Source organism: Eleutherodactylus coqui, chromosome 9 (genome assembly GCF_035609145.1).
Source record: "Eleutherodactylus coqui strain aEleCoq1 chromosome 9, aEleCoq1.hap1, whole genome shotgun sequence".
NCBI lineage: Eukaryota > Metazoa > Chordata > Amphibia > Anura > Eleutherodactylidae > Eleutherodactylus > Eleutherodactylus coqui.
In genome coordinates, this window is record NC_089845.1 from 113,824,988 (window position 1) to 113,844,333 (window position 19,346).

The 19,346-nt window shown below is 43.4% G+C and overlaps 1 protein-coding gene across 1 annotated transcript in view; it reads left to right on the forward strand.

Annotated features, from left to right (window-relative positions):
• The window catches only part of LOC136578689 (neural-cadherin-like), a 114,128-nt gene extending 96,101 nt beyond the window's left edge, over positions 1-18,027 (forward strand). The window contains exons 28-35 of the mRNA XM_066578876.1: positions 1,271-1,451; positions 1,535-1,701; positions 3,549-3,813; positions 6,689-6,869; positions 8,300-8,553; positions 12,551-12,696; positions 14,463-14,522; positions 17,581-18,027. Of these exons, the coding sequence (XP_066434973.1) occupies positions 1,271-1,451; positions 1,535-1,701; positions 3,549-3,813; positions 6,689-6,869; positions 8,300-8,553; positions 12,551-12,696; positions 14,463-14,522; positions 17,581-17,997 (1,671 nt within the window). The 3' untranslated portion in view covers positions 17,998-18,027. The remainder of the gene's footprint in view (positions 1-1,270; positions 1,452-1,534; positions 1,702-3,548; positions 3,814-6,688; positions 6,870-8,299; positions 8,554-12,550; positions 12,697-14,462; positions 14,523-17,580) is intronic.
• The last annotated feature ends 1,319 nt before the right edge of the window (positions 18,028-19,346 follow it).

Sequence of the window (19,346 nt, forward strand, 5' to 3'; positions counted from 1 at the left end):
AAGCTTTGGAAGTGTCTGAAGCAGATGGGCGTCCCAGAACATATTGAACAGCTTATAAGATCGCTTTACAACAACCAAGTAGCAACAGTCAGGACTTATGGAAACACGGATTGGTTTGGAATTGAGAAAGGCGTATGGCAAGGCTGTATTCTATCACCAGTCCTTCTCAATCTGTACACAGAAACGATCACCAGGGGGATGCAATCTACACGAATCAGAAATCCGAGTCAAAATCGGTGGCAGAAATGTCAACAACCTCCGATATGCAGATGACACCACCCTGCTTGCGGAAAGTGAAAGGGACCTGGAATACCTTATCCAACGAGTGCAAAAGGAAAGCGAACGCATGGGACTGTACCTCAACAGCAAGAAAACCAAAGTCATGACCGCGGTGGGCAACAGTACAGTGAACATAAAAATGAATAACGAAGAAGTCGAGACGGTCCAAGATTTAATCTTCCTTGGATCCAAAATTAATTACAACGGGCAATCTGGACCTGAGATCTTGAGACAGATTACACTTGGTAGGAATGCAATGTAAGGAATGGAAAAGATCTGGAAAAGCAAAGATATTTGCATTGCAACAAAAACCAGACTGGTCGATGCAATCGTCTTGCCCATAACGGCGTATAGTTGCGAAAGTTAGGTGCTCAGGAAAACAGATAGAAGGAGAATTGATGCGTTTGAATTCTGGTGCTGGAGGAGAATGCTACGGATAGCTTGGTATAATAAATACATAAATACCTTGCTACGGATGAGCTTCATTTTAGCGCTGTATTTATGTATTGAGCTTAGTCCTGGTACAGTATTTATTCCCTGAGCCATTCTGGTGTGGGTATTGTGTTATTTTGCTGCTTTCTGCACAAGCAAAATACAGGCAGTCTGCCTATCAGTGCAGTATGTATCTTCGGTTTTTTTCTTAGAATCTGGGGGAGCTCCAAAAGGAATTCTGCACAGGGTACCATCTCACCTAATGCCAGCAAATCCGGCCGGGCCATAGGTTTAAGGACCAGAGCATAAGGCATTATAGAACTCTATGATGCTGTTAATTCAGATTATTATTAAACCCATCGTCAGGCCTGGACTTGCATCCCAAATACAGATACAAAAATGCTGTTATAATACCTTTGTGTGAAACTAACCCTTAGCAAAGGAAGACTTAACTGAAGAGATTCTGTGTACATTTTATGAGGCAAGATGAAATTTGGGACAATATTCTCTTATCTACAGATTTTAGGAAAAATTCGATTTTCTCTACCTATTTTCTAAGGTTTATGACTTGCAGCAGCCTCTGGACTCAGTAGACAGTGCTGCAGGCTGCTCTACAATAGATGATCAGTGCAGGGAGACTGGATCGCCCCCTTGTGGAGGTCATGGATTCTGCATAAGTGATTGGAGCTCTGCTAGATGTGATTGCCATCCAGGATTTTTCGGAGAACACTGTGACTCGGGTAAGAAAATTATAGACATTAATTCAATAATATGTCATAATACACAATATTTATGATTTATACGTCTTTCCTACATATGTCAGCTCTGCAGGAATGGAACTTTGAAAGAGGAAGTTGGGCTCATTTTGTGATACATCATCCTCTTAGCGTCCACACTACCTACATACAACTTCTGGTTCGTACACGAGTGTCCTCTTCTACTATTCTCCATCTAGTGTCAAAAGACAGATCTTCTTTCCTGCGGTTGGAAGTGAGTGCCGTGGTCCTCTATAAACCAACTATTATTTCCAGGTAGCCATGTACCCTGAGTAATAAGGTATAATACTGGATAGTCATCTACTCAGGTCTGTGATATGTATCATTTAGAAACATATGTAACCATATGCCCATATCTACCAATCACGGCGCAGCTTTCATTTCACTTCAGCAGTATAAGAAATGAAAGCTGTACTGTAATTAGTTGCTATGGGCAACAAAGACAGATTTTCTTTTAGAGAACTTTTCATAAAAGTGTGGTTCTGGGCTTCTTTTCTGTGGCACACCCTGTATGTAATAAACATAGAGTGCCAACGTAGTGGCAGATCAAAGGCCACTGCAAAATCAGGTGCCAAGTTTGTGTGATCAATGCCTCACAGTACACAATCTACAAGTACAGCTTAATGCAGCAAGAAATAAACCAGTTTCTATCTGCTGGTTTGACAGGTAGAGAATCAGTAAGAAAGCCACTGCTAAGATTGCAAAATAAAAAAAAAAATTGTCTGGGCCAAGCAGCACCTCCAGTGGACTACTGAGGAGTGGAAGGTCTTATGGACTAATTAATCAAAATGTGACATCACACAAGGTTTTTGTATGCTGTCAAGTAGGTGAAAGTATAGTCCATGAGTGTGTGACACCAACTGTCAAACATGGAGGAGGAAGCATGATGGTCTGGTGTTCTTTTGCTGGTTCTAGAATTAGCAACTTGCACAGGGTGACTGGCACACTGGACAAAAAGGGCTACCACAGTATTTTGATACGCCATTCAATATCCTCTGGTATACGCCTAGTTGGTCAGGGGTCCATACTACAGCAAGACAATGATCCAAAACATACTTCTAGGTTATGTCAAAATGATTTAAGAAGGTAAGAAGAAGCCAATAGGCTTCAAAGAATGGAATGGCCTGCACAGCCTCCAGACATAAACCCCATTGAGCTTGTTTAGGATAAACTGGGTTGAAGGATGAAAGCAAAGCTGCATACAAGTGCAGCACATTTGTGGGAACTTCTGTAACAACGATGGAAAGAAATTTCTGAATAATATCTGAATCCAATTGTAGAAAGAATCCTTCAACTGTGTAAAGCTGTTATATCAGCCAATAGTAGCTACTCTGAAGAGTCATAAATCTAGATTTTAGAGGGTTTGACCAGTTGAAAATTATTGATGGCCTATCCTCAGGACAGGTCATCAATAATAGATCAGCAGGGTCCATCACTGCACGTATGCACTGGGATGAATTCTGCAGGAAACAGACAGCTCCGCTCTTACTATAGTGGGCGGGCTTGGTATTGCAGGCCGAGTTTCCATTAATTTTAATGCCTGGCCACTACAGTAAGAACGGAGCTGTCTGCTTCCTGCAGAAATCCGCTAAATGTCCACTCTTGCTGTCTTTAGATGATCAGCAGGGAGCCTGGGCAGGAAACTCCTCCATGGATACCATTATTTCTTGAGATCCTGGAGAGTACCCCATTTCATATATACCTGTTTCTAGTAATTCTTCCAATATTGTATCCCTTTTCTCAGTACTCAATGGGCCCACATAAGCTTTCCATTTTTCCTTTAAAGCTTGGTGCACACTAGCGTGCTTTGGATTCGTGTGCTATCTCTGTACTTCAATGAAAAGTACACAGCCCTACTTCTAGCCTATGAGGCTACGTACATAAATGTTTTTTCCACGCAGACTGATAGTTTGCATAAGAGAATCATGGCATGTCTTATTCCTGTCCATTTCTTCGGTGAGAAGTAGGACATGCCAATACATGTGTTGTGCCCATATATGTTAGAGCAAACTGACCGTCAAGATCAACTCTTAGAAAAACCAAGTTTCCTATGCCCTGCAGGTGGTTGAGGGACATTTTGCCGTTCGCATTAACTTTGGAGAACGAAACTTCATCATCAGATTGCCTGACATTCAGATAGCTCATGGGCAGTGGACACTTGTGAGTCTGGAGCGTTATGACAACACGTTCACCTTACGGATTGAAAGAGGTGGCGGTATCCGAGAAGGGACATCAACTGTCGGGAAAAACAAGCTGTTTGATGTGGATCCATCAAATGTTTTGTTAGGAAACAGCTTACCACAGCAAACGGAGAATGATTTTCAAGGTGAGTGTGCAGCATTGTGTAATGGATCTATGCTTTTTGTTACAAGGCACAGCTTTGATAGTTGTACTGCAGTCAGCTATGCGCCTGTGTATCCATCATATGACCAGTACAGATTATTATACCATAGGAGAAAAAAATGAAGGTTCTTTTTAAATGACCGCAAGCAGAGATATTGAAAATGCGATCAACTGATACAGAAAGCCTACTGTAAAATTGTATAACTTATTTATATTAAGAATCACCATTATTAATCATAATACCCCTTTATTGTTCAGTACACAGACATGTTTTGTTATCCTTTACAGTATATTAAGTATATAGTATACTAACATATCACAAAGGATCCAAATTATGCACAAAGTGGGTGTGTATATATGTGTATGTATATGTTTGTTTGTGTGTGTGTATGTGTATATATATATATGTATGTGTATGTGTATATATATAGTTCTCTCCCAGCATGGCCAGTCAGTTAGTTTATGTCAATATAGTGAGTTCTATTCTTAGACCTAGTTATAGCAGGCCTTTATATGGGGGTAAATTACTTTTTCAGGTGAACTTAAAAATATACATAAAAAATTATAATGTGAAATGTTGTATGCACTTTATATAGTGTAGGATAACTCAATAAAGTATAGCATCTTACATTAGTACAGTAAGTGGTCTTATTTTCTGATGCTGCATCCTCATGGGTTGAAGTGAACCTGTTGTTATCTTCAAGCACCATAAACTAATTTATGGGCTTTTAGGACAGGGTCTTAAGAGTCCAGGGATGCACCTTTTATACTTGCCTGGCTTCCCCCTTCCTTGGCTGTTAACTCTTTGCAATCCAATTTTGGATTTAGGATTTCCTAGGGGGTTTTCTCTTTCTGCCATTATACAACAACACCATCTGCTGTCTAGAGCCAGTACTGCAGTACGGGGCATGCTGAAGAGGCCCCTGAAAACAGAGCGGCTAGTAATATACAGTAAGAATATCCTGCCAGACGTATTCCAACATCGGAGCTGTACAGCCTTCAATCAGAATGTCTTTAGACGTCAGACAGTGGATTGGAAAGGGTTAAACCCTGGAACCAGAGCTTGATATGTGCAACGGACTCATCTCTGCAGTGTATGTGCATGCGCAATGGCTGCAGAGATGAGTCCGATGCACAGACAGAGTGAAAGTTTTCAGGGCTGACAGCGAGGGAACTGGTAGCTAGGTAAGTATAAAAAGTACATCCCCAGACTACTCCACCCCTGTCCTATAAGTCCATAAACTGTGATTCTTATAAGTGATGACAGGTTTCCTTTGAGGCCCACATATGCATTAAAGAAAACGTAGCCAAACCCAGTATTTTCAGTAAGATGTGGGTATTAGTGTATCTTGACGCCACCTGAAGTAGAGGTGGTGTCGAGATACAGGGGGTTGGGCATTGCGGCCACGCCCCCTTTTTCTGATTGGCTGCATGCCATTCTGCCTTTGTTTGGCCTCACAGGTCCTGCTTCTGGCCCCACTGTCACTGTAGGGGGCGTGCCAACAGTGCTCAAGGTGTCCTGAGGTAGATGCCCTCCGCTGTCTTGGGGCCGCTGTCACTCTCCCTGGTGGCCCTTGCTAATGCTTACAGCCGCTGTCTGCTAGCATTGCTTGTAGGACCGCCGCTGGTACTAGCCGGAGCTTCCTCCTCCATTACAGCTCCTGCCGGTGGCCTGCCTGCTCCTGCCGCCGATGTCCACTCCGCTTCCTAGTAGAGGGTGGGCTGCTGTCGGTCTCCCTGCCGGCCCTCCCTCCTGCTTACAGCTGCAGCTGCTATCCGTGCTGCTGAGACCTCCTGCTCATGGCCGCAGTGTAACAGTAGATGCACTGATGTGTGCGCTGTTGAGACCTCGTACCCGTGGCCCCGCTGTAACATTAGGCGCTCTGCTGATGACAACCTCCTGCTCCTGGCCCCGCTGTAAGGGTAGGCACCGGCGCCCTCCCAGCAGCACTGAAGTTCAGCGCCTACACTCACAGCGGCACAAGAAGCAGGACCTGTCTGAACGAGAACAGCATTAACCTTTTCCAATCCACTGTCTGACCTCTGAAGACATTATGATTTAAGGCTGTACAGCTCCAATGTTTGAAGACGTCCGTTGGTGTTCTATTACTGTATATTGCCAGCCTGTCTGCTGACGGAGGCTGTCCAATGTGTTACCTCATGCAGTACTGGCTTTAGCCAGCATATAGCGCCATTGTATAACGGCAAAAAGAGTAAGCCCCCTGGGAAAACCAGGATACAAATTGGATTGGAAAGGGTTAATGCCGTGCAGCCAATCACAATATAGGGGGCGTGACCACAATGCCCAACCCCCTGTATCTTGACACCACCTCTACTTCAGGTGGCGTCAAGATACACTAATACCCAAGATGTGTATGGGGGCCTCCTACTGTCCCCCATGAGTCAAGGGAAAGAAGGCTCAGGCATGTTAGATTTTAATGTGATCCCTTTGTTCTCCTTGGAGATGAGCATCCAACAGAGGTATCTAGCAGCAGCTTTCTCCACTCTTTCCAGTGACGATATACACACATAGTCAACTGAGCTGGGCATGTATATAGAGACGTCAAGAGGAATAGCTGTCAAACAAACCATAATTCTTCAGCCAACAGCTATCGAAGGTGTATAGGCACCTTTGGAGGATAGTAGGTTGAGTACATTGGGAGCTAACCTAACTGTAGACTGCAGGCTATGAGTCTAATCCTAGATACAAATTATCATCTTCTTCTAATTCTGATTCTAGAATTTTACTACCGACCGGTAATATAATGTTTCAGGGATGGAGACTAGAGTAACAACAGTGATGTCTATATAATTGTTGATGGGGAACAAATCTGTTTCATTCTCACATTTGACTACAGGATGTCTGCGCGATGTGCGAATTAATGGGAACTTGCTGGCAATAGGCGGAGAGGGGAATGAGCAGAGTACAGCTGTCAGTTCCGAGGGAATAAACAATGGGTGTCACTCGGAGATTTGTCGGAACCAACCTTGTCAATCTCCTTTCAACTGCATAGACTTATGGAGAAAGTATGAATGCAGGTACGTGGTCTCCAGAGGGTTCTAACTATAATGGCAAAAGCCTTTCAATACAACTGGCAAAGCAGAGTTAGTGATTTAGCGTCCAAGATCTTTAAGTTACATATTAGTAAAATTTCTTAAAAGTGATTTTAAGTAGTATTCCTGTGGACCGTAAAAAAGGGTTGTCCAGTGCTAAATTATTTATGGCCTATCCTCAGGTTAGGCCATCAATATTAGATTGATGTGGATCCATTGCCCAGGACCCACGCCATTCAGCTGCTCACTGTGCACGGAGCTGATTTCTGCAGTAAAGCAGACGGCTCCATTCTTTCTGCAGTGATGAGGCTTGGTATTACATTTCGATGGGAACTTGGCCTGCAATACCAAGCCCGACCACAACAGTAAATACGGAGCTGTCTGCTTTCTGCAGAAATCAGCGGCAGTATAGTGCTGAGCAGCTGGTAGGCATGGGCCCTGAACAGTAGACTGACGTCAATCTACTATTGATGACCTATCCTGAGGATGGGCCATAAATAATTTACAACTGAACAACTCCTTTAATTTCCTTGTATTTCTTTTGGGATATTTCACTAAAAGATCATATAATAGCATGCTTACCCTCAGCCCCTTTTTTCTAAAACTGCAATGTCAGCAAATATGGGATATCTGTGCAGGAGCATGATGATTGTTGGGAAGGGATGGTACCAACCTGAGCTATGGCCCACTCTCCAAAGACCACATAACAGTAGCAGGAGGTATCTTTATTTTGTGGGAATTCAATGTGTGCATTAAAACCTTGTACAAGAGGAAGAAAACTTTTTAAAAGTTTCTTTAAAAACATTTAGATGCTGCAACCATCAATGACTGCAGCAGCTTCAGGGTTAAATGGTGTAGAGGAGTGATTAGATGAGCAAGTGTTCATCTTTGCACTCCCACTAATTTTCTGGGAAAAGACCTGTATACGTGACCATGAGAGAACAAATATGCTCTCTGATTGATGGGTGGTGAGAACATGAAGAAAAGACCATGACATCCGTCCTTTAAGACAAGGGGAAAGACAGGAGAATCGCAGAGCTTCTCTACTGCCTGCTCTTCTCCCTCCACTTCCCTCTCTGCTCTGTACACACACTGAAAATTGACAGCTGTAAATTCATTACTCCCAACCCTACTTCAAATGGTTCTATCAGTGCCAAGAATCTTGGCTTTAAAATGACGCCAAAAGCATGTTGGTGGTACTGATAGAACTGGAGCTGCTGTCATTTGAATTTAAATGAGCTCTCTTCATCCAAAACTGTCCTTTTCCTGCAGAAAGAACAGAGCTCGTCTAAACTATGGAGGGGTTAACACTAAATTTATTATGGGTCCCAAATCCACCTTGTATATGTTCTTTACATGCGCTCCTAAAACCATTTTATGTAATCTGATTTGATGGTTGATGATTTGTTGTACAGATGCCCACCAGATCAGGTTGAATTGCTGAACAATGTGACAGGACAGAAGCAATGTCACATATCACCGTGCACAAGATGGAGCTGCCGAAATGGCGGTACTTGTGTAGTGCAGTCCCAATATAAGTATATTTGTCAATGCAATTACCGCTACAAGGGAAAGAACTGTGAGACCATCTTGGCCAGGACAGGGAGAGCCATTGGTCTGAACTCCGGATCCATCCTTGCCATCAGTATGTTTCTTCTGATCTTCATTGGTGAGATGTCCGTCATTTTCCTTTTTTTTACTAGATGGTTTAATTAAAGTGACTGTTCATTTTCCAGACAAGATTTATATCCCAAGAGAAGGGGGAAGGAGAGGGTATCTTACCTGCAGTCGATCTTCTCTGAACCCCCCCTTCCGCACCCCAATCCACTGGTTCAAGCCCTGATTTTGGCTGTCCAAGATGGCCGCAGTCATTTACTAACTACTTAATACACACTGTGTACTGTTCTCTGATTAGCTGATCAAGTGAGCAGCTCTGGCCAATCAGAGCAGGTATAGTAGTCTTACAATACCAATGTACTGTAGGGATTAGGTACTCTGAAGGTTGTGTCGGACATCTTGGACAGCTGAACATAAGACCAAGAACTGGTAGATCAGAGGGATGACTGGGAAGAATAATTGGATGTAATGTAACCCCCTCTAGTCCTAGTACATACTTTTGTTCCAAAAACCGGAGGATTGCTTTAAAGGGGTTGCCCAGCACTGAAAGATTGGTGACCTATCCAGTGCCATCTTAACAGCATTATGGGCTCCCGGGACAAAGCAGTGTACTGGGGCCCTTAAGACGACTACTCGCAGGAATAAATTGGACAAGTGAGTTAGTAATCGGCGACCTAGACCGGAGAACCAGAAGGCTAAGCCTCTAGGGTACATTTTCCTCTTGCACTGTAGATGTCTCTTCGTTCATAGCACCAGGATACTTTATACTAGAAAGTAACAAGACGATGTACTATGGATGATCCACACATCCATTTGGTAGGAAATCTCTTTTTACTATAGAAATTATGCATCATTTACAATAGGAATTATTTGTAATTTACAAAAGGAATTATGGGTAATTTGAAAGTGACAACATTAAAGTCTTCACACATGGCATAGACAGATTGGAGCCAAGTTCATATCCTGCCACACAACATTATCATATATAATACAAGGTGCATTGAAATGTTACCATACATAGATGAGTATGGGGCCCCCATGCTTGTGGGCCCCTGGACAAGTGCCCATCAGGCCCATGCATTAAGATGGCACTGGACCTATCCTCCTAATAGGTCATCAATAGCTGATTGGCGGGGATCCGCTGTCCAGGACCATGGCCAATCAACTATTCTGCTGCTTTAGTGTTGGAAGCAGGCAGCTTTGTACACTTTGTAGTAGGCAATAATGGCGTAGCAGATACATCTTCCATTCACTTTGGGAGCTGTGCATTCAATACCATACCGAACCACTGCAAAGCATACTGAGCTGTGTGCTTCTTGCTCCGCTCACTAAAACGGAAGTCTAGCGAAGAACTGATCAGCTAGGATCGTGGGAAGATTGAAGCCCTGCCAATCAGGTCATCAAATCTTTCAGAGCTGGTCAACCTCCTTTAGGCCGGCTGCACACGGCCGTGACGGGCTCCGCCGCGAAATTCCGTGGCGGAGCCCGTCACGGCGCCCCCCAGGAGACCTCATACTGACCTGCGGATCCGGCGTCCTCGCTCCCGCATAACGCTTCCCCGCCCACCTCCGCCGCGTCGTGTGACACGCCCACTGCGTCACATGACGCGGTGGCGGTGGGCGGGGAAGCGGTTTCACGCTATCTTCCGCTGTGCTACAGCGGAAAATAGCGTGAACGGACGGCTTCCATTGACTGCAATGGAAGCCGTCCGCGCGTACACCGGCGGCAAATAGAGCATGCCGCGGGTGAGAACAGGTGAATTCACGGTGCGGAATTCCGCGGTGGAATCCCGCACTGTGAGCACTGAGCTATAAGGTTCAATAGAACCTAATAGCTGCGGGCAACGCAGCAGATTTCAGCCGCAAATTACGTGGCGGAAATCCGTTCGTGGGAAGGAGGCCTTAAACAGATTTTCTGCTTAAACTTATTTTCATTTATTTAACCTTAAATTCTGTTTATTTACCAATTTTTGGAAAGTACAACATCATGGCTTGAGCTTAAAGTGACCCTCCAGTCCTGCTTTTCCTTTGTGCCGTTGTCCAACAGATCCCATTTTTGATCTTCCAATATGGCCACTGCAATTTTTAGACTACCTGATGCACACTCTACATTGGTAGTGTTTTAAACTACCAATGTACTACACCTGTTCTCTGATTGACCAGCGCTGCTCATGTGAGCAGCAGTGGCCAATCAGAAAGAGTGAAGTGCCTAAGACTTTTGATGAAGTGTGCACCTGGTAGTGAGAAGAGAGGTGCCACCATCTTGGAAGAACAAAGAGGGTCCAGGAAACAGCAGATCTGAGGGAGAAGGGCACAAAGGACATACGGTTGGTAATGGTACTCTTTCCCTCCAGTCTCAGAACAAATTTTGGTAAAATTCTTTTCCCCTAGAATTCACAATGTGGTTTCAACCAGGTGCTTAGAGATTCTGCTTCCTGTTGATATAGTGGCATCATACAGTTGCTGCAACCAATACTGCAAAGCTCCTGTTCCACCATATGCCATTGCGCTGGGATCCGGTCCTATACAAGCTGTTGGCATACCTGGAACTTTCTGTCATGTTCATACACCAGCCTGAGATGATGATGATATGTTTGTGACATGTTACATTATGCTGGTAGAAGTCGTCATGAAAAAATGGGTAGACTGTGAAAGGTAGTCTGCAATAATACTCATATAGGCTTATGTACTACTATGTTTTCTCAAAAATAAGATCCTGTCTCATATTAATTTGGCCCCAAAAGAGGCACTAGGTCTTATTTTGGGGGGCTGGTGTCTTATACTTACCTACCACAGGCTCAGCTAGGTCCCTCCCGCTGGTGTCCGGAGCACCGGGCAGTGCTGCACTCCTCGGCCGCTCATACAACATCACTTCCTGGTTACGGGATTCATAAATCCCTGCCTCCAGGAAGCGATGACTGTGATTGGTTGAGCAGCAGTCGAAGAACCAATCAATGCAACGCTCGATGAACCATTGTAATATCTGTGATTGGTTCATCGAGCACTGCATTGATTGGTTCTTTGACCGATGCTCAGCCAATCAATGCAGCACTCGATGAGCCAATCACAGCCATCTCAATGGTTTATGGAGCGCTGCATTGATTGGTTCTTTGACAGCTGCTGAGCCAATTAAAAACAGCCATCGAGTTCTGGAGGCAGGATTTATGAATTGGCTAAGCGTCATTCATCTCAGCGGAGTCTATGCATCTCTGGCGGCGATAGTGAGGCCTGCTTTGGAGTTGATTGGTTCTTCGACTGCTGCTCAGCCAATCAACTCCAAAGCAGGCCTCACTATCGCCGCCAGAGATGCATAGACTCCGCTGAGATGAATGACGCTTAGCCAATTCATAAATCCCGCCTCCAGAACTCGATGGCTGTTAATTGGTTCAGCAGCTGTCAAAGAACCAATCAATGCAGCGCTCCATGAACTATTGAGATGGCTGTGATTGGCTCATCGAGTGCTGCGTTGATTGGCTGAGCATCGGTCAAAGAACCAATCACAGCCATCGCTTCCAGGAGGCGGGATTTATGAATCCCATAACCAGGAAGTGATGTATGAGCAGACAAGGAGTGCAAGACTGCTCCGAAGACAGCGGGAGGGACCTGGACGAGCCTGCTAGGTAAGAATTCCTTTTTATTTTAATGTAGTATAACTAGGGTTTATTCCAGGGTTGGGCCTATATTTCAAGCCTCCCCGAAAATCAGTCTAGGGCTTATTTTTGGGGTAGGTCTTATTTTTGTGAAAACACTGTATTAACAGGTCTAATATCTGTCAGTAAAAAGATTCTGCATGCCCGAACTCTCTGGATAAATCCAACACAGGTTTAGGGTTCATGCCAAGATTCATTCAGTCGTAGATTAACTGCAGAAGAATCAACCATAAGTGGATTTAACATTTAATTTCTCTATATTAAACAGATTATGATGAAATAAAAGGTACACTTTATTTATTATCTTGGGTTCTAAAAAGTACATAATATGATTTCATGTTCCAGTTCTCCCAGCAAATCAAAATGTTATGTTCTCAAAAAAGTTACCTTCTTGTTACAGCCTTGTTGGTGTCCTATACAGTATGGAGTCAGTGGGGACGGTCAAAGTTTCGGAAAGGAGGAGTTTACCATATACCTGCTGATCATGAGAGCTGGGAGAACATGCGAAGAACTGCCTTAAATTCTAATGATGGAAAACATGACCAGGTAACAGGCCATAATACAGCTATACAGTCTAATCTCAGCAGCAATACAGTCTCTGTAGAACATATCCTAATATTGAGCCCCCCCCCCCCCAGGGAGTTGGGTGATAATAGGGTTTGGCATCTGCAGGGAACTCCTATTACCCACAACGTTCCTGCAGCCCATCATCAGAAAGGGGCTGTTTTACAAAAGCTTGTGCATTATGCAGAATACAGGATGCAATAAATGGCAGTCTGTGTTCCGCTAGTAGATTCACAGGGCGAAGGAGGGGAATTTGAGCTTCTTACTTCTATCAGTGATTATGTGGTTTAAGTGTAATAGTAAATTGCCGTGAATGCAATTCTATACTATATTTACTATAGGTGAAACTATAAGTTTCGGGACAAAATTGTGTCCCAGGGCCGGAGAGGGAGGGGTATATTGCCTGCAGTTGTTATTCTCTTCCATCCCTTCAATCCACCGCTTCTGGATTCTGCTTTCAGCCATCCAAGATAGTTGATGCAACCTTCAGACTACCTAATCCCCACAGTGCATTGGGGGTGGTAGACTACCATTGCACTTTATTTGCTCTCTGATTGCCCAGAGCTTATCACATGATCAGTATTGGCCAATCAGAGAACAGTGCACAGTGTCCATAAGGTAGTTAGAAAATTTCTGCAGCCCTCTTGGAATGAATTGAGGCCCTAACCAATTGATCGAGGGGCTAAAGAGAAGAACAACTGCAGTTAATATATCCTCCTCCCTTTCCACTCCTGGAACAGAATTATATCCCAAAATCAGGGTCACTTTATTGTTTAGTGTCTGTAAAATCCTGAATCCTAAGGCTTATACGTAGAAGTGTTTTATGGTATGTATGACTTATGAGTTGTGTGAAGCCATAATACAGTTCCCCTGGACTTGCATGGGGTCGTACTGCGCCTCCCATATCCCTATAATTTCATACAGAGACCTTTTTAATCGGTTCCCAAGTTATTTCAGCAGAAAAAATTATGCTTGCTACGTTCCATTGGATGCCGAATTGCGAAGCAATGCTTTTTGCGATGAATCTCTCTGTAGTGTTATCACCATATTGAAGCTCCATACAATGTAACGCAAAGTTCCTAGAACTCCATTATACAGAGCTATGAGGACTTTGTATTTCTTAATTTAGGCTTCCAGTAAAATGCCTGGGAGCTGAGCGGAAACTGAACGAACCCTATTATGGTCAGTGGGGTCCAGGGGCGTAGCTATAGGGGGTGCAAGGGTAGCAGTTGCTACCAGGTCCTGGAGCATTAGGGGGCCTAAAGGCCCCTCCATCACATAAGGAGACACCAGTATTATAAACAGTACATAGTAGGTAGGGGGCCTTGTTACAGATTTTGCATAGGGGCCCAAGAGCTTCTAGACACCTCTGGTGGGGTCCATTCAGTGCTGTTTGATATCGTGATAAAACCAACCTGTTCGTCCAGAGGACTCCTTTTTCCCACTCTGTTTGGAATTTTCGCCGCAGATGTAAAAGCAGCTTAAAATATATATATATATATATGTATGTATGTAATTTTGCACATCTATACCAATAAACTTGGCTCCTTGTAGGCGGGTTACTCAACATTTTAGCTTCATTTTAGCTTAACATTTTCAGTGCATCTGATTGCCCAAGAGGGCTAAATTATCAGCTTGCTTGCATATTGTTTGGTCTAGTGTCAGGGACGCTGTAGATATTGTTACATGAAGAAATATGTCTTTTAAACCAAGATGTCAAAACTCATTAATTCCACTGTTATTTGCAGCGCTGGAAGAAATCGGACAGGCTTGGCGGAGCAGTCAATAACAAAAACACCAAGGTCATTGTAAGTAGAGTTTCTTTTTTTCTCCATTCTACTAGACATCTACATTATTCCACTTCAAAATGGCTTTATTTTATATTTCAGAGGAAATTTTCCAAAATACCTGCAGAAAATTCCAGCTTGCCGGTCTCTGCAGGCAGCCATTTTTCATGCTTTTGCTGTGACTCCGTCCCTGGACAGTGAGCCAGTCCTGAGTTGCATGATCTAAGTGAGCAGGTGAGCACACAGCAATTCTGACTATAAGAGCGCATGCAGGTGTGTGTGGCGCTGCGTAACTCAGGGGACATGATAAATACCTGCTAGCAGAGACTGGTAATAGGCTCCTTACATTGCATGACAACAGTGCTTGGTCTTGTGATGACATCGACTCATGTTGCCATGGAATGATTTTACCAAGGCATATGGAGAAAATAAGTCCATCCTCCTTTATATGCTGTCAGGCAACAAAAGTGCAAAGTTCTGCTTAAAGTATATTTACTTTGCAATCTCCCTAATCTTGATTAATATTAGGTCATATAGGCCACATGTCATAGGGATGGAGGTCTCTGCTCCGGACTTCCCTCTATGAACCAGGGCAGAGAACTGATCATGCAGCAGTGGATCTTGGTGCATCCTAATCTAAAGGTCCATTTAAATGCAACAATTATCGCTCAAAATTCGTTTAAACTATAGCATATGAGCGATAATTGTTGCACGTAAACGCTACCATCGTTCACTCTTCAGCTGAACGATGATTTTAAGGTGAGCTTAAAATCCATCATTCAGCCGGAGAGAGATAACAGGGACCGCACGCTGTGTTCTGCACGGGTGTCAGAGATTACTTTGTATTCTGCCAACAGCCCATGCAAGATCAATGGAGCTGTGTGCAGAGCTCAGACCACATGCTGTGCTCAGCAAACAGCTCCCCTTTACACGCAAATAAAGTTGATAAAGTGCTAATGGACATTAATGTCTATTAACACTTTATGCAAAATAATTGCTAAAACTGTCAATTTTCAATCTTTTGAAAGGTTGTCTTTGCATGTAAATGGGCCTTAACATGTACAGCGATTTATTTGAAAGGCTGGAATACAATACTACATTTTCCCTGCAGAGACCAATGTGGAAAAAGTACATGAACAGCTGGATATATAAGAGCTGATTGCCAGAGGCTCCTGAGACCAGAACCAGTAGCCCAGTAAGCTAGCTTCAGTATAAAAATGGGTTGTTATGACCTCTTTAAGTCAAACCCGATAGCAGCCTATATTTAGCAAAGTATGGTTTGCGGAGGGCTGTTGTGTTGCCGGTCCACACGTCATAACATGAATGCCATTTAAAGATTGAGGATGATAACTTCAAGGCTGCAGAAGAGATTTAAAGGGATTCCGCCATCAGGTTAATGCTACCCGATCAATGGGGAGAATGAACCTAAGACATGGAAGACAGTTGCCCCGTGAGGGTTTTATTCAGAAACGCTGCGGTGTTGCAGAATTAATGCACTTTGAAGTTAGACTTGGAGCTGAACTCTGAGGCCTGGAGGTGGGTCGCACTGGCGTCTCCCCGCCTGCTGAATTCAAAGTGACAGCTCTCTTCCTTTTTGTGTATGGGAGGAGAACTGTCACTCTGCATGCAGCGAGAAAAGACCACCTGTTTGGGAAGACCAATGCCTTAGTCAGACCAGATTTCCTTTGACAGATTTTCAGAACCACCATGTAATATACACTTTTCAATGCAGTTTTGGGTGCTTGCCTCAAAAAAGTTTCACTTTAAGTCCTCAGAAATACCCTTAACAGCTTCGGGCTCATTCACACCAGCGTTTGGCCTACGTTTCAAGCTTTCCTTCTCTCTGTTCCCTTTTTGCAGCAGAGAGACTGAATTATACGGTTCTGTCTTCTTCCTTATTGATTTCATTGAGTTTTTTCTAAAAACAGAAAGCTTTCCGTTTGCTTCTACTATTTCTACATTGGTGCCTCGTGAAAATATGACCATTCCCAGCATGCAAAACACCAGTGTAAACTCTGTGCAGTCAACCAGGCAGAAGGAATGTTGGAAGAATACAGTTCTGAAGTCTGCAGAATTATGAATGCAGCTCTGAATTACAATACAGGGTATAGATCAGGATTGGTAGAAGACAAGTAATGCAATGCAGTTACATAGTTTCTCAACTGTATGGTTCTCCATGTAAACGTTGTGTTCAAAGGTAATAGTTAATATGGCTCCAAGCTTTAAAGGTATATTTACATACTGCTGATTTTCTGCAGTGGCAAATTTGCCACACCAAATAGTGCGGCTTTGCTACGGATTTCACCCCTTCATTTGAAGGAGTGAAATCCAGAATGAAAATGTATAACCTATATTGACATGCTAGAAATTGTTTTAAAAATCTGCAGCCCAGGTTGATCTACACTGTGGCTTTTCTCTGCAGCGCTTGGATGGGATCTAGAAAATCCCATCCACTATGTTTGCACTGTAAATACTTTGTATTTTCTGCAGCTGATTGCGGTACACAAAATTTGCAGCATTTCCAAGTTGTGTGAAAATACCCTAAAACTCCCTCTGCCATATTTTTGATCAATCGTCGGATATAGCCTGGAAACGAACGCCATCAAAAATGCTGAATTTTGTTATGCAGCAAGTGATGTACACTTGATATTGGGTTTTGTCCACATCTATATTTGAAGTGTGGGAGGAAACCCATACAAACTCCATGCAGATAAAAAAAAATCCTGTTATTTGTATAGTGCCAAGGTATTCCACAGCGCTTTGAGGTAATTTATTCATTCCCCCCTTCCACCAAGCTAAGTACTCATTTAACAACCTCAGAAGAATGGAAGGCATCCTTGAGCCAGCTACCTGAACCTTGCGGGGATTGAACTTGCAACCTTCAGGTCACAAGTGAGCGCTTAGGACTGCATTTCTGCTGCCTTAGCACTTTGTGCCACATTTTCCTTAGTATGATTTGAACCTAGGACCCATCATTGCTAACCACTGAGCCACTGTGCTGCCAATATGAAACCCACTGAATGTACATATTCATTTCCAAACAACATCTGTGATATAACTCAGCATTATCTCTTTTCAGAATGGATATGACCTCCAGAAACTAAGACAGCCAACACAAGCAAATACCCATCGGCTGTGTTCTACCTCAAGTGAACCAAGATCAATGCTTTATCATACGCCAGACCATCTGCTCAATGATGACAGATGGAGTGAACCCTTCCAGTCTGAAGAGTCAACTAATACGGAGAGCAGTGTCTCCAACTTCCAGGAGTATGTGGCTCATATTGTCTCGGCAGCAGATAATGATGGGACATGCCAACCAGCTGATACTCTCCATATTTACTCTGCAGAAGGCAATAACTCAATATGTGGCAGTTTGAGTTCACTCTATTCTTCAAGCACAGATGAAGACTTGAGTTTTGGTTACCTCACCGAAGGTGGGCCAAAGTTTGACAGACTCAGAGCTCTCTACCATCCATCACAGACTCAAGTTTAGATAGATGTAGACACATTTGGTAGAGCCTCAAGCCTCATTAATTTATATAACATAGGGATTTTTTTTATATGGAACATACAATAAAGATGGTAGAGGAATTAAGTAAGACACGGGCCGGCTTGTATCTTTATTTCAAATGTGTTCATAGGTAAGTGGAAATCCTCAAAAAGTATTTAAAGAGGACCTGTCATGTTCTCATGTCAGCGGGTCGGCTGCATAGCTTTGAAGCCACCAATCCCGCAAACTCTAATGATGTCTTTCATTTGTTCATGTACCACCCCTCAGAGTCAGACTTGATGGAAAGTGCGTGATGGGGACCACCCTCTTGACACATTCACGGGAACGGGAGCCAAATCTAGGAAAACTCTGTATGGGGGAACAGGTATAAACAAGAAAAAGACACCGTTGTAGTCAGCAAGGCCACAGCTACAAAACTATGCAGCCTATCCTGCTGACAGAAGGACATGTAAGGTCCACTTTAAAGAGGTTCTGCATCTTGGACAATTCCTATTTGTTAGAGTCCTGTACCAATAAGCGGATCACAAAGTGCCCCCCTGCTGTGACCCCCCCCCCCCAACAATCAGCGGTAAACTGTGGAAACCAGAGAGTACAGTAAATGTATATTTTTCCTGCAGCATGATCAAAAAGGAAGCCTAGTATTACACAATGCCCATTCAGATCAATAGTTTTCTTTGTAATAATAATAAAAAAAATCTTTATATAGCGCCAATATATTCTGCAACACTTGGCAAGTTAGAGGAAACAGACAAAATTAAATATTACATACTATATTAACCCCTTCCCGCTCCAGGACGTACATTTACGTCCTGGAGCGTCGGAGTATATATGAAGAGAGGTCGCAGGGCGACCTCTCTTCATACAGCGCGGGCATCAGCTGTTTATTACAGCTGACACCCGTGGGCAATAGCCGCGATTGGCTGAAGCCCTTTAAATGCCCCGAACGATGTTCAGGGGCATGGCAGCCGGGGGCCTTCTGAAAGGCCCCTGGGCTGCCTTGAGAGACTGCCTATCAAGCCATCCCCATTACGTCATACTGCAGGAGCGATCAAAGCATTGCATATTGTAGTGCCCCAGGGGGACCTAAATGTAAAGTACAAAAAAAGATCAATAAAGTTTTTTTAGTTGTAAAAATAAAAAGTAACAAAAGTTTAAATCGCTCCTCTTTTGCCATATCTATAATTAAAAAATCTAAATAATAAAATAAAAATATATATTTGGTATCGCCACATCCGTAAAAGTCTGATCTATCAAAGAAGCGCATTATTTACCCCGCACGGTGAACTTTGTCCCAAAAAAAAAAATAAAGAATGCCAGAAATGCACTTTTTT